The sequence below is a fragment of the Drosophila serrata genome, unplaced genomic scaffold (assembly GCF_035046125.1).
Source record: "Drosophila serrata isolate PLE 108 unplaced genomic scaffold, ASM3504612v1 contig_233, whole genome shotgun sequence".
In the NCBI taxonomy this organism is placed as follows: Eukaryota; Metazoa; Arthropoda; class Insecta; order Diptera; family Drosophilidae; genus Drosophila; species Drosophila serrata.
Window position 1 is genome coordinate 785406 of NW_028257131.1, and position 13062 is coordinate 798467.

General features: G+C 39.7%; 1 protein-coding gene and 1 non-coding gene across 3 annotated transcripts in view; both read left to right on the forward strand.

Annotated features, from left to right (window-relative positions):
• The window catches only part of Pli (E3 ubiquitin-protein ligase pellino), a 31829-nt gene extending 20485 nt beyond the window's left edge, over positions 1-11344 (forward strand). For both annotated transcript variants that reach the window (XM_020957614.2, XM_086830285.1), the window contains exons 3-10: positions 6025-6117; positions 8424-8655; positions 8998-9189; positions 9254-9442; positions 9511-9609; positions 9673-9826; positions 9890-10067; positions 10139-11344. In XM_020957614.2, the coding sequence (XP_020813273.2) occupies positions 6025-6117; positions 8424-8655; positions 8998-9189; positions 9254-9442; positions 9511-9609; positions 9673-9826; positions 9890-10067; positions 10139-10265 (1264 nt within the window). In that variant the 3' untranslated portion in view covers positions 10266-11344. The remainder of the gene's footprint in view (positions 1-6024; positions 6118-8423; positions 8656-8997; positions 9190-9253; positions 9443-9510; positions 9610-9672; positions 9827-9889; positions 10068-10138) is intronic.
• A 1516-nt stretch (positions 11345-12860) lies between these two features.
• Positions 12861-13025, forward strand: LOC147644081 (U1 spliceosomal RNA). Its single transcript, XR_015271089.1, has one exon. It is a non-coding gene; the product is annotated as a U1 spliceosomal RNA (small nuclear RNA).
• Positions 13026-13062: the final 37 nt, after the last annotated feature.

Sequence of the window (13062 nt, forward strand, 5' to 3'; positions counted from 1 at the left end):
TCTCTGTTTGTTTGTTTAATTTTAGTCAGACTCTTGCTGGAGTAGTGCAAATTTGTTTGCCAAAAAGCAGCTGGAAAAAGAAAAACCATACACCAAAGGCAATAATATTGGTCGACTGGCGACGTGCCGCTGCATAGACAAACAAAAAAAGTGCCAAGATCAGGGAGCATACAAAACAAGAAAACCTCTATTGTTCGGTTTAGACAAATGTTTTTTGTAAAAAAAATAAAAGTACAAAGCAGCAAAAACCAAACCTTATAGCGGGGACACCAAACAAGCTTTAAATGAAATTTCTGCTGATTATGTAACCCAAACAGAGATACAGATACATCTATACATACATGTATGTAAAAGAAAGAAAGAGCAGTCTGTTTCGCTGTCCGGCTGGTTGTGTTTAAAGAAAAGTTGTTAAGAAATTGACAGGCCGGGGATTTGCATAAATGAAATTAGTGAGCTGCCGCTAACAAGGCTTAAAAAACCCGGCCAAGACCCACAAAACTCTTTGACCCTGTCAACCGATTGCAAATACGTTGTGTCTTAAAGGCAACAATGCAATTCATGTATCTAGTAAATGTATTACTCGGTTAGCTTGTGACATGAATTACTTCCTGATTTACTATATTTTTCAGTTAGCCAATGGTCAATACTTAAAGTTATATATAATATATATTTCTTAATAAAGTTGTAAAGTGCGAGCTTACTTGTTTTTATTGATAGATTACTGAGTGTTTGAATTTAACTTAGTCAGGAGTTTGCATTAGTTTGTCTTTAGTTTAGTGTATTTTTTATCAAAGATGGATGTATGGATTTATCAAAGATACAAAGTTAATGAATATGGTTATATATTTGTATATACAACTATGTTTATGTATTGCTTTGCTTCTCTTTTTATGCTACCGAAATTTTTGATGATGTTTTTCTCTTTTTGCCATTCTTTGTGCTGAAATTTTTGCTGGCAAAACGAGTTTTTTTCGTGAATGTTTCTTTCCTGCTTTTTTTTCTTACTTTTTTGAAGTTGTCTCAATGAGAGTTTCATTCTTGAAATGCAAACAGCTGTGTGTCAGAGACATGTGCACAGATACACATACAGATACGGATACAGATACATGTAGAGCTAGAGATACGGATACACATCCAAATCCGAGTGGAGAGAACTTGGATTCAGATACAGATACATGAGCAGACATCCACAGCATATGAATGGGCTTGGGAAGCAGCATGGGAAGACAGGCCATCAGCTAACCCAAGCACAAACCGCAAATTTAACCATAAAATATGGTAACGAAACACCTGCCCTTCTTGCTGGGGCCCCTCTTGTGTGTGTGTGTGTGTGTGTGTGTGTATTTGTGTTCTACCTGGGCACCTGCAATGTATCTGCAAAAAAAAAAGTGTCGTCTGTCTGTGTCGGTGTTTTTGCCATTGTTCTCTCCCCCTCTTGTTTATTGTTTAATCTGCCATTGCACTTTGCCGGTCTTTGCATTTATTTGGCATGACAGTCGAGGGGCGACCCTGCAGTTTGAATAATGCAGCGAGGGAATCTCCACCGCTTTGCCCAGCTCAAATTTCAAATGCTGCAAATAAACAAGAAGTGCAACTATCTTTTCTACATCTTTTTTTATTATTGTTGTTGTTTTTGTATCTGGTGCGTTCAAATATATCTCTTCCGCTGTCGCCGCATGTAAATAAAGCAGCTCCAGCTCCACCTCCACCACGACCGCTGCTGTTGACAGGCAAACTCAAAGATTTATGAAAGTTATAAATATAGTGAACTGAAACCGAAACTGGAGCAGAAGAAGAAGCAGTTGCAGCTGCTACCAGAGACCAGAATTTGATCGAAAAGTTTTATATTTGAGTATAGTGTTATTTTTGTTAAGTTTCATTATGACGCTATGTATCTTAAGGATTTACCAGGAGAGTAACAACTAACTAGGATTCAGTGGAATCTCTTTATTTGATAATGATAGATGGTTCTTAAGAGTACAACATATATAAGAAAGTTTCTTAAAATATCTGTTAGCAAAAAATACAACTAACAGGCTTCAGTAGATTCTCTTTATTAGATACTTATAGATGGTTCTATCTTAAAAGTACAACAATAAAGTTCCACTTAAAGATTTCTTAATTTATCTTTTAGCTAAAAATAATGTAATATCTCTTAGGACCTTTCTATTACATAAATATCTTAAAATAACAATAGAATGATTACTAAAGCACCTCGTATAGCTTTTCTCTACGCTCTTTTTACCATTTTCTTTTTCTTTATTTCCAATCCAACTGACCTTTTGACTCTTGTTGTTGCTTTCTGCGGTTGTTTTTCACACATCCACAGTTGCCCCCTCATGCCGCATAAACTCAATTAGAGGTGCAACGAGACGCTAAAAGCCTTGCAGGGGAGAGCCCCCATTTATTGGGGGAGTGCGCCAAGGTGGGCGGGCTGAGCTAATCAAATGAGTGCAACGAATACCTGGCTTACTTTAGTGTAATAATCAAATTAATTTGCATAAACTGCGACCCGACCCCGTGACATTAAACCGCTGCGGTTGGTCCGGTCTGGTCAGCAAACCAACCGGGCCTATATAGGGGGTCACCACTCTTGCCCTGATTTCCTAGCCCTACCCTTGAGTTTTCCATTGCTGATGGGGGTCCTGGTGGTGCACTCTTTAGCATGCAATCAGGGGAAAATGTTTGCCCTTTGCGTTAGTTGGTAAAATTTATTGTAATGCGATTGTGTCGACCAACTATAGAGGAGGCCTGTTGTGGGTCTCGTTCTGGTTTTGGGTGATGCACGGGAAGAAATAATGAGTTCTGAGGGATATCCCCTAGTTATTTACAGAAGCTCAGCTCAGCTCATCTAAAAATAAATGCTTTATGGCTTAGTGGGTAGAACTTTGCCTCAATCTATAATTAATTCTCTACAGAAGATGGTTTAAGAAAGGTCAATGGTTTCAGAAGGGACTAGGGCTCTGGTTCCATTATATTCCTATACTCATTTGTACTTATTTTGTATGCCTAATCGATCAACTAATTAATGCCCCATCGACCATTATATTCGGGATCATTCTTTTTTACCGTGTGGCTTGCATGCAAGGCAAATGAGGGAAAATCGATTCTATGAGAGCTCTGTCATGCAACGGGGCGGTGTAGTTTGGTACGGTATGGCATTATAATGGATGGAATACACTAACGCCCTTTCCCCACGAACACAAATACCACAACCAACACCGGCAACAGCAACGCAACAGCAACATCAACAGCACCAGCACACACAGACATGAAAATTGATTTCCCTAAACAACAGACAGCAGACGGCAAACGGCAAAAGTACAAAACCGGAGCCGGCACCACGGATACACAGATACACGGATACAGATACAGAAACTACGAACACAAATACGAGTGCAAACACAAAACACAAATACTAGGGACGCGCCATCCAAAGATATCGTATCTCATGGATGCCCCTTTTAGTATCTGTATCGCCTGCCTTCGCCCCCCCCCCTGAGCTCTGTTCGGTGTTGGAAGTAACTCCATGTATATCTTTTTTATAGCGCACAATGTTTCCTATGGTTTTTCCTTTTCATTTGTATTTGTATTTGTATTTCTCTTTTTTTTTTGCCAGCTTTTTCGGTTGGCCTGTCGTAATGTGCTTGGTTTAGTTTCGAAATTGAAATGTATGCAAATAGTGGCATGTTGCCTTTGAAAATCGATAAATTCTTTTGGTGCCAGAACAGCTGATTGCATGTGAAATAGTCACGCAGAGAGCTTATATTCACCACTGTTTTTTCCCGCCGATGTCAAATAATCAAGATTTATGCGATTTGTTAATGAATTCGCTTTTGAGCGAACCCTGCGGGAAATATTGCTTTCAATACTTTGGGGAAGAAGGCCCTCCGAAATGGGAAGTGAGTTTCAATTGAAAATTTTGTAATACCATGTGGATTCTGGGACATCTGGCAATAAAGCTCACATTATGTCCACACACATATTGTGTAAATATTTACTTCGATTCCCATTTCAATATTGCCATTTGCCTTTTGTTTTCCCTTCAGCCTGTTAATTGAATTTAATTTAGAGTCAAATGACAAACACTGAGTCAAACTTCTATTAATATTAATCATGCTTGGCTTAATCAATTTAACCCACTTTATGCTGGGTGGGCAGCCCCTATAGTAGCAAGTATGAGAACGATGGAGCCTAATTGAAGCCCAAATGACGTATTTGGTTTCATTTGTCTAAGAATTCATAACTTGTGTGCGTTTGCTTTTAGCCAAAGTAACCTGTTGAATGCTGAATGGGAGTATTGTCATTTTAGTTATTTAAAAATGTGTGTTTAATGAAGGTAACTTTTATTAAAAGTATGGTTATGGTAACCAAATTTGAAATCAAGGATCAACTTCAGAGAAAATGTGTAATTTTAAATAGGGGTTTTAGGTCAGATTGTCATCTGGCATCTCCATATAAGCTATAGGGTTTAGGTGTAATTTAACCCCTTTAAATAAATGGGAAAATACATGTTTGTATTATTTTTACTTGGATTTTAAGCTCAAATGGATGTCTAGCTTAAATACATAATAATGGTAATACTAACACACAATTAACTTGGCTTATCCTGCGATTTAATCCACCATTAATATGCTCCATGTCAAAATTTAAAGCTCTGGCTGCCTATTTAAGGTTAGAGACATGACTGTACGGCCTGTCAGATGTGTCTGTACATATCTAAACAAAGTTGCAGCGCTAATTTGAAGTCTGCAAACACAGAGGGACCGACAGCGTTAGAGGGGTAGAGGAGTGATGAGCAGTTGCCATTTCACCTTGCAACCCCCATTGCCCACCATCTCTCCCTACCTCCCTCCCTCCCCCTTGTTTGTGGGCTCTGAAATTCTGTCTGCGCTGCACAATTTAAGTGCCAGCAGTCCTCCCCCCCTTTGTGCCTTGGCTTTGGCTTCCCCACATTTCCATTCAGTCCACGCAAAAGGGGAGCAAGTTTAAATGCAGCGAGCAAAAATCAATGCAACCCCAGAGCGGCGCCCGTTGCAAATTCCCCCCCTTTGGCTGCACCCCTTTGGCTGCAGAGTACATTAAAAAAAATCACAAAAAAAATACCATTTGGCATCCCATGAGGGTGTGTGTTTGGGGGGTAAAGTGGGCGTCAACCGGCGCCAGGCTGCTTTATTAGATTGCCGTAAATAAGTTTATGATGATGTGCCCCGAAACCTGAATTTAGATGTAATAAAAATAAAGCAGAGGAGGCACTGCAGCAGAAGGAGGAGCTGCTGCTATGTCATCCAATGCTAATGAGAAATTCGTTGTACTTAATGTGCAATTCCCAACTAATTTGGGGCATCATTATCCACCCTAATTAGGCGATTACCTACAAGTTGTGCCGATCGGGCTAGTAAGTAACTTGAGGCAGGATAGACTCTATACTGCAACATTCCTAAGACTTCCAAGACTGTGAAAAGTGCTGGCAGCGGAGACAGAGCGGAGCCATTTTCCCCCCATTCGAAATTCTAGAAAGCCAAGAAGTTTGCAGTGGAAAATAAGCACAGAGCGAAATGAATTTAATTATGTCTCAAAGAGAGATAATAATTGCATTTGATGAGTTTGCTAGCCCTAGCTCCCTCCAGGATTCTTGTTATAAATAAATTCTAATATATTCACAATAAAAATAATTAAATCAAAGTGTAAAATCAGATTTCTCCCTCTGTGTAGCAAGGAAAAAGGAGCAACACATATAAGTAATGCTGAAAATGAACAATTCCTTTAGCATTTACTTTGAAATTTCCTCGCTTTCTATGCCATTTTCCTTCCTTTGTTTTGCTCTATTTTCTACTTGGAGAACTTTTCCCTTATTGTTTCCCTTTTCTTGCATAACATAATGGCCCAGCAGTCGTCGAATCAGTTTCCTTGCGATGCCAGGGTAAAAATAATAATAATAATAATGAAAAAAGCAAAGTTAGTTGGACAAGATGCAATTCCATTAAAAATTTAATTTTCAATTCCATTTCCCTCTCCTTGCAGCACCGACGGCACCGAATCTCCCATACTGGCTGAAGACGGTGGCGATGGTCATGACAAACCGCGATTGCGCTACGGGGAACTAGTGATACTCGGGTAAGTCCAAACAATAGTGTATAAGTCACTACACTATACTATATACTATATACTTGAATGGTAAGAACGTAGGTGGTCTTAACTGTTACGAGGAATAGGAGGAGCGGAGGGGCTTTCACTTGACAAGTGCTGAAATGAGCACTTCAAGTTCTTTGTTCTTCGACTTGAAGCATTTATTTTACTTGAAAAGCTTAACAGAAAAACAAAGGGTAGGTCATTGAAAGGCTGAATATGCCTTCAATTGAGATAATTCATTTTTTTCCGCACAACTTTCGCTTTGGTTTATTTAAGAAACAAGGAACAAGACCTTGTAAAATACCTCTTTTCTTTCTCTTGAAAGTGCATCAGATGAATTCCTTTCAAGTTTCAATTGGTTTGCTATTCTTAAATGCTTTAATTATTTATAAAATCCCTTGTCAAAGTCTGGAATTATGCCATCTACTTAATTATGCAACACAAAGTGCCTTGAAAGCCGCTTAATCCCTCGTCCAGTCTCTGCCTAACCAGTTACATTTCACAGCGACACTATCCGAACACAATCTCATGAAATCTATTATCGTCCATCATGGAATCAGAAATTAGGATTCACTGCCTTTTTATGGGATCTTCAACCAAAACCGCTTGCTCGAGACCTCTGGGGGACCTCTCCTATTCCGATTCCGATTCGAGCCATAAACCCAATCAGTCAAACACACGGCTCCACCGACTTACAGAAGTCCAAGTGCCGGCTCTGTAAACATAGAGCCGTGGAGAGCCGCATAAATTTTGAGCCACGCAGCGCTCCGTCCTCCGCTGGCGGAGATTGATGGTTCTGGCCAGCAGCCGGGACGGATGATTGTAAATCTTGATGCTCGCCTGACATTCTGCTGATTGGCAACGCTTGGTCAACGCTGAGTCACCACCAAAGTGCGGCTCAGACTGCGGCTCCAGACTTGAGTCATTAGCCCAAAAGCGCTCCGAGATGAAGCTGCAGTTGCGCCCTTTGTGTCCCCCCATTTGTGTTATCTTAACACTTTTTAATTGCCCATAGGACGAAGGCAGGCTGGGCTTTAGGCATCTGGCCATAGTTCTCCATCAATTCCCCATTTATCACGGCGACCATGCTGGTTCCCCGAGCAACATGTGGTCACTTCACGCTGGTCGGTCTGTGATATATGATGGACAACCAGACGATGATGGGTCTGGACAACGCAAGTCAAAGCGATCACTGGGATTTCATACTCTTAATTGCTGTCGTCAAAATAAGACATAACCAATTAACAATTAACAACGAAGAAAACAAGGCAAAATAAATTTGGTTAACCGGCAAAATGTGGGCATGAATATAAATCCGAGACGTCGTTACAATATTAAAGATACAACAACACAAAGGCCTCAAGGGGGTCAAACGTCGCGTCGTTGTAAACATGAATTTGGATTGATGCTTTTGAGACGTTTGACGAGTTTCGGTGTTCCGAGAACTTTACATCACTCACGGGACACATTCCCCCCTTGATTATCGTTCTTTGACTGAATAATTTCATAGGAAACAAACTTGTGCTCTTGTCAAAGGAAGCACGTCGCGGGGGAGTTCATTCTTTCCGGGCAACATTCTTACAAATATTGTCAATAAAATCAGGAGAATTATTGTTGACATTTTATGATCGGATCGTTAAATTGAATGAAAAGAAGTGCCAGGAATAAATAAATAAAGATAAGAAAAGTAGAAAATATGTACCTTAATTTCAAGGCATCTAAAACCTCTATTTTTATGGGATCAGAATAACATAATTTTAAACCATAAAAGATAGATTTCATTGCTTTATTCACTGAATATATCTAGGGAAATTTGTAGGTTTAGTTTGTGATCGAGTTGTTCTTTAATTTCTTAAAAATGTAGTGAGATAAAAACACTATATACCTTTACACCTTTTCTTGACAATAGATAATCAAGCTATTAAAGCCAACGGGCCGTGGCTCTATGATACCTATATTTACCAATATTGACGGCTGTTTCCAAGGTTTATGGCCTGGCTAATGTAGCAAAAAGTCAGAAATAAAACCGGGGAACGAACACATTAGGCTAGCCCGCAATTCTTTTGAGTTATTAGTGCCCATTATCTGTGGGAGGCCCAGGCAGGCAGAAGCGCTCCACTAATTGCGTAAACATATTGCCGACGCAGAACTTGACCTATAAACCGAACGAATTAAGCAACAATCTCGCGTGGCCCCAATTCGGGGCGGTCGCTTATCAACTTGCCCCACATCGCCCAGTTAGTGTATCTGTATCCGAATCTGAATTTGAATATGTTCCTCTGTCGTTGCAGCTACAATGGTTACTTGCCACAGGGAGACCGAGGGCGGCGACGCTCCAAGTTCGTGCTGCACAAGCGGACGGAGGCCAGCGGCGTCAAGCGGTCCAAGCACTACATCGTACAGTCACCACAGACCTCGAAGGCCATCCTGGATGCCAACCAGCACTCAATCTCGTACACGCTCTCACGCAACCAGGCGGTAATCGTCGAGTACAAGGAGGATGCGGAAACGGATATGTTTCAGGTGAGTTGATGCCGATAAGCAGGAGAAGTTATCTAATTCCCTAAAGCTTACCTGACTTTGATGAATGCTCTCTGGCTAATTGGAGCTTGCCCCGAATCGGTCTGTCTTGACTCTTGACTTTTAGCCGGTCAGGCAAAGCGACATTCAATATTTATATGGGCCTCATGGCCGGAGTATCGTTTCCTTATTTGGCCTAAAGTGTAATGCCAATATTGCATGATTTGGCATTTATTTGCTTAGTGATAAATTGCCCCATGCACTCACCTTACTCACACTAATCAGTAGTTTCCCCCCAATCACTCCTTCGACTAATTCCGATTGCTCTCCACACTCTTCCGCCAGGTGGGACGCTCCTCGGAGTCACCCATTGACTTTGTGGTGATGGACACGCTGCCCGGCGACAAGAAGGACGCCAAGGTGATGCAGAGCACAATTTCTCGCTTCGCCTGCCGCATCCTGGTCAACCGCTGTGAGCCTGCCAAGGCAAGAATATTCGCTGCCGGCTTCGATTCAAGCAGAAACATATTCCTTGGGGTAAGTGTGGCCTAAACCCGCCCGCCCACTAATTCTAATGAGCTTCGAACTTGACTTTGTACAGGAGAAGGCCACGAAATGGCAGGACAACGTGGAAATCGATGGCCTGACCACCAATGGCGTGCTAATTATGCACCCCAAAGGATCCTTTTGCGGTGGCAGTGCGAAGTGCGGACTCTGGCGTGAATGCTCGGTGGGCGGCGATGTCTTCAGTCTACGCGAATCGCGTTCGGCACAGCAAAAGGGTCAGCCGGTAAGTTAATTAATTATCTTCAGACCCACCTTGGTGCCGAGCTCATTCCGTTTTCACTTATCCCACAGATCTACGACGAATGCAACATCCTGCAGGATGGCACACTTATTGATCTCTGCGGCGCAACCCTGCTCTGGCGTTCCGCCGAGGGTTTGCAGCACTCGCCGGTGAGTCGACATCGAGTCTACAGAACGATATACCTTTATTTACAATTTGATTAATAATTGCAGACCAAACATGATTTGGAGAAACTTATCGATGCCATCAATGCCGGTCGTCCGCAGTGCCCGGTGGGTCTGAATACGCTGGTTATACCGCGCAAAGTTAACATTGGGGATCAGGTGAACCAGCCTTATGTGTACTTAAACTGTGGCCATGTCCAAGGTGAGTTTTAATTGTAACTTGAATGAAACATAGCCCTAACATCAGTATTCTTTTCCCGGGCAGGCCATCATGACTGGGGTCAGGATGTAAACACCGGTGCCCGTCGCTGTCCCATGTGCCTGGAACTGGGTCCAGTGGTCACCCTGTGCATGGGCCTCGAGCCCGCCTTCTATGTGGACGTGGGCGCTCCAACCTTTGCGTTTAATCCGTGCGGACACATGGCGACTGAGAAAACTGTCAAGTGAGTGGCAAAAGCCTAAGAAAATCTAAGAATTGACTGTATTAATTCTGGGTTAAACTTGACTCTTGCAGATACTGGGCCAACGTGGAGATACCGCACGGCACCAACGGATTCCAGGCGGTCTGTCCCTTCTGTGCGACGCCCTTGGACGGAGCGACTGGCTACATTAAATTAATATTCCAGGATAATCTAGATTAAATTTAATATAAAATCGATAAGCGATTAACAAGTGTATTTACGTCTATAGATACATAGATACTGTAGTAATTGAACGATGTCCGAGTTTGAAGCAGGCATTAAAACTAGGCTTTATTTATTATAATTAATTAATTAATTAATATTTAATGCAGCTGAAAGGCGGAAGCAGTTTCTGAACACTGTCTGTGCTTGAGTTTTGCATTATGTTTAGCAAACCAATGCGATTAATTGCGAAATTAACGAAAGCCGATCCCCCTTCCCGATCGCAGTTGCATGTTGAAGTTTCACGTTTGATTTCCGTTACTGTATAATGTAAAAATGATTTCGAAACAATGAAAGTGAGGCCAGCTGGCGCAACATTGAACATAATGATTAATTATTGTAAAAGTTGATATCGCAGATATATTTTTATGGCCAGCCACAGGCAAAGTGCATAGATTGTGTATAATTGTGTAAAAACCAAACAATGATGGAAATGTAATCGTTAAACCCAATTATTCGCAATAATCCATTGCAAACTACCCGACAGCAGCAACATTTACGTATTTCTCACCAAATCTAGAGCTTACATTTAAAACGAAGATAGGAAACGAACGAAGGAACACAATTATAAACGATTTAGATTCAGTAAACGACGTAATGGTAAAGCATTATTCTAAATAACAAATAACAAAGGAATTACCACAACCGTATGAACAACAAAAAAAAAACGATGTACAGTTTCAAGAGCGAGTTCATAATAGCATTATCTGTATCTGTATATCTAGATCTACTATATATATCTGCCAAGTCTACAGATGTATACGTTGATATTCATTTTCTGCCCCAAATCGCGCATTATGCATTACTAAGTTAGATAATCTTACACAACCTATAATTATGAATTACGATTATTTGTATTATTATTCTTATTTTGTATGCATTAAACACGTTCGTGTGTGTTCATTATATGTTGCAGTTGCGTGGCAATGTGTGTTAACAATGCACACACAAACAATGCAAAAAAAAAAACAAACAACAAAATAGTTTATAATAAATACAAAATGTAAAATAAAAACTTTCTAGCAATACGCATAAAACATTTCTGGAATTATTACTCTTTGGGATTCTTAACTTAAATGTTGAATATGGGACTTTGGAATGGATATCGATTTAGAAACCTATTCTGTAAAGTAGGAATATATTATAATAGGATGCTAATCATCATAAAGCAGAAACTTTTCGTCTGATGAGAAGAGAAACAAATTACAGACCCAACTGATGAATTTACAGATATAGTTTGATACTTTTGTAATCTTAAAGAATATGCTAATTATTACAAAACAATAGATCAATTTAATATATGAATTCTTTGGTATAACGGACTACCTTTGGTTCCAGTGGTTAGTTTTTAGATATTTAATTCTGGCAGCGTGTTGATATTACAAATTCTGTATTTTAAAACACATAAATCTGCGACTTTTCAGGGCATTTCCTTGAACTGTAGAGGACAATTTTCGAAATTTTCGTAACATTTTTTTTAGGATATTATACATTTTGTCAAAAAAATTAGTGGTGTAATTTTCGTTTCTCCGAAAATCTTATATCTTAATTTTAATGCAGGTATATACAAAAAGTATATACAAACATATGTACATATGGGTGAGATCAGACGGCTATTTTATATAGCTGCCCTAGGAACGATAATAGAACAATATATGTATATCTTTATCGTTTTTAAACATTCCACATGTACTCTGAGACATGTTAATTTGTTACGATATCATAGTTCAGGTTAAGCTTAGTAGAAATCGAAAGTTATATAAATAAACTAAAAAATCTGGTTGTTACTATTTGTAAATGTTTTATACACTAGTAATGTTTGTTCGATCGATCTTTAATTAAATCAATTGATCCACTTGCAGACCGCAAGGGCATACAAACCTGGGCTCCCTGAAATAGTCTTTCTTTATTATATTACAAAAATATATATTTTGTAAGCTAAAAACTTATTTTCTACATTTTGGGCCAAATTTCTTGACTTGCAGAAGCCAATTATTATAATATGTTTTATAAATATATTTATATTTATATTATATTATTATTATATTCTTATATTTATATTTTAATTCATGACGGAAAGTCTTTTCCTGACTTTGTTGTAAAACTAAAATAAAAATGAAATGTGGCATAAAAATATAAATATAAAGCTTAGCCCCCAAATATAAACAAATAAATTTAAAAATAAATATTAATGAATATTTAGCAAAGCCGTATAAAATCTGCAAAGCTTTCCATTTAGTTTCCCTCTTACAGTTAGCGTATAAAAACTATATATATACTCAAGTAAAATTATAAAAATATATGCATAATAATTTAATATTAATTTAAGGGATAGCAATAAAACAATATAATATAAATAAAACACACAACATTTAGTCGCTACAAACAGCGTGAAACAGCTGTCGACTCTCAGCTCGGTCCAAACTGCGCAGGCCCAGAGCATTTTATGAAGCATACTTACGGGGTGCTTTTCTGTCGCCACCAGCGCCATATGATTCTCAACTGGTTCTGGCAGCGCTGGCATGGAAAGCCTGCCGCCGAGCCGAGGAAAGCATACTTACCTGGCGTAGAGGTTAACCGTGATCACGAAGGCGGTTCCTCCGGAGTGAGGCTTGGCCATTGCACCTCGGCTGAGTTGACCTCTGCGATTATTCCTAATGTGAATAACTCGTGCGTGTAATTTTTGGTAGCCGGGAATGGCGTTCGCGCCGTCCCGACCTAAAGAATAAATATGAAAATGAAAGTAGAGAACAGT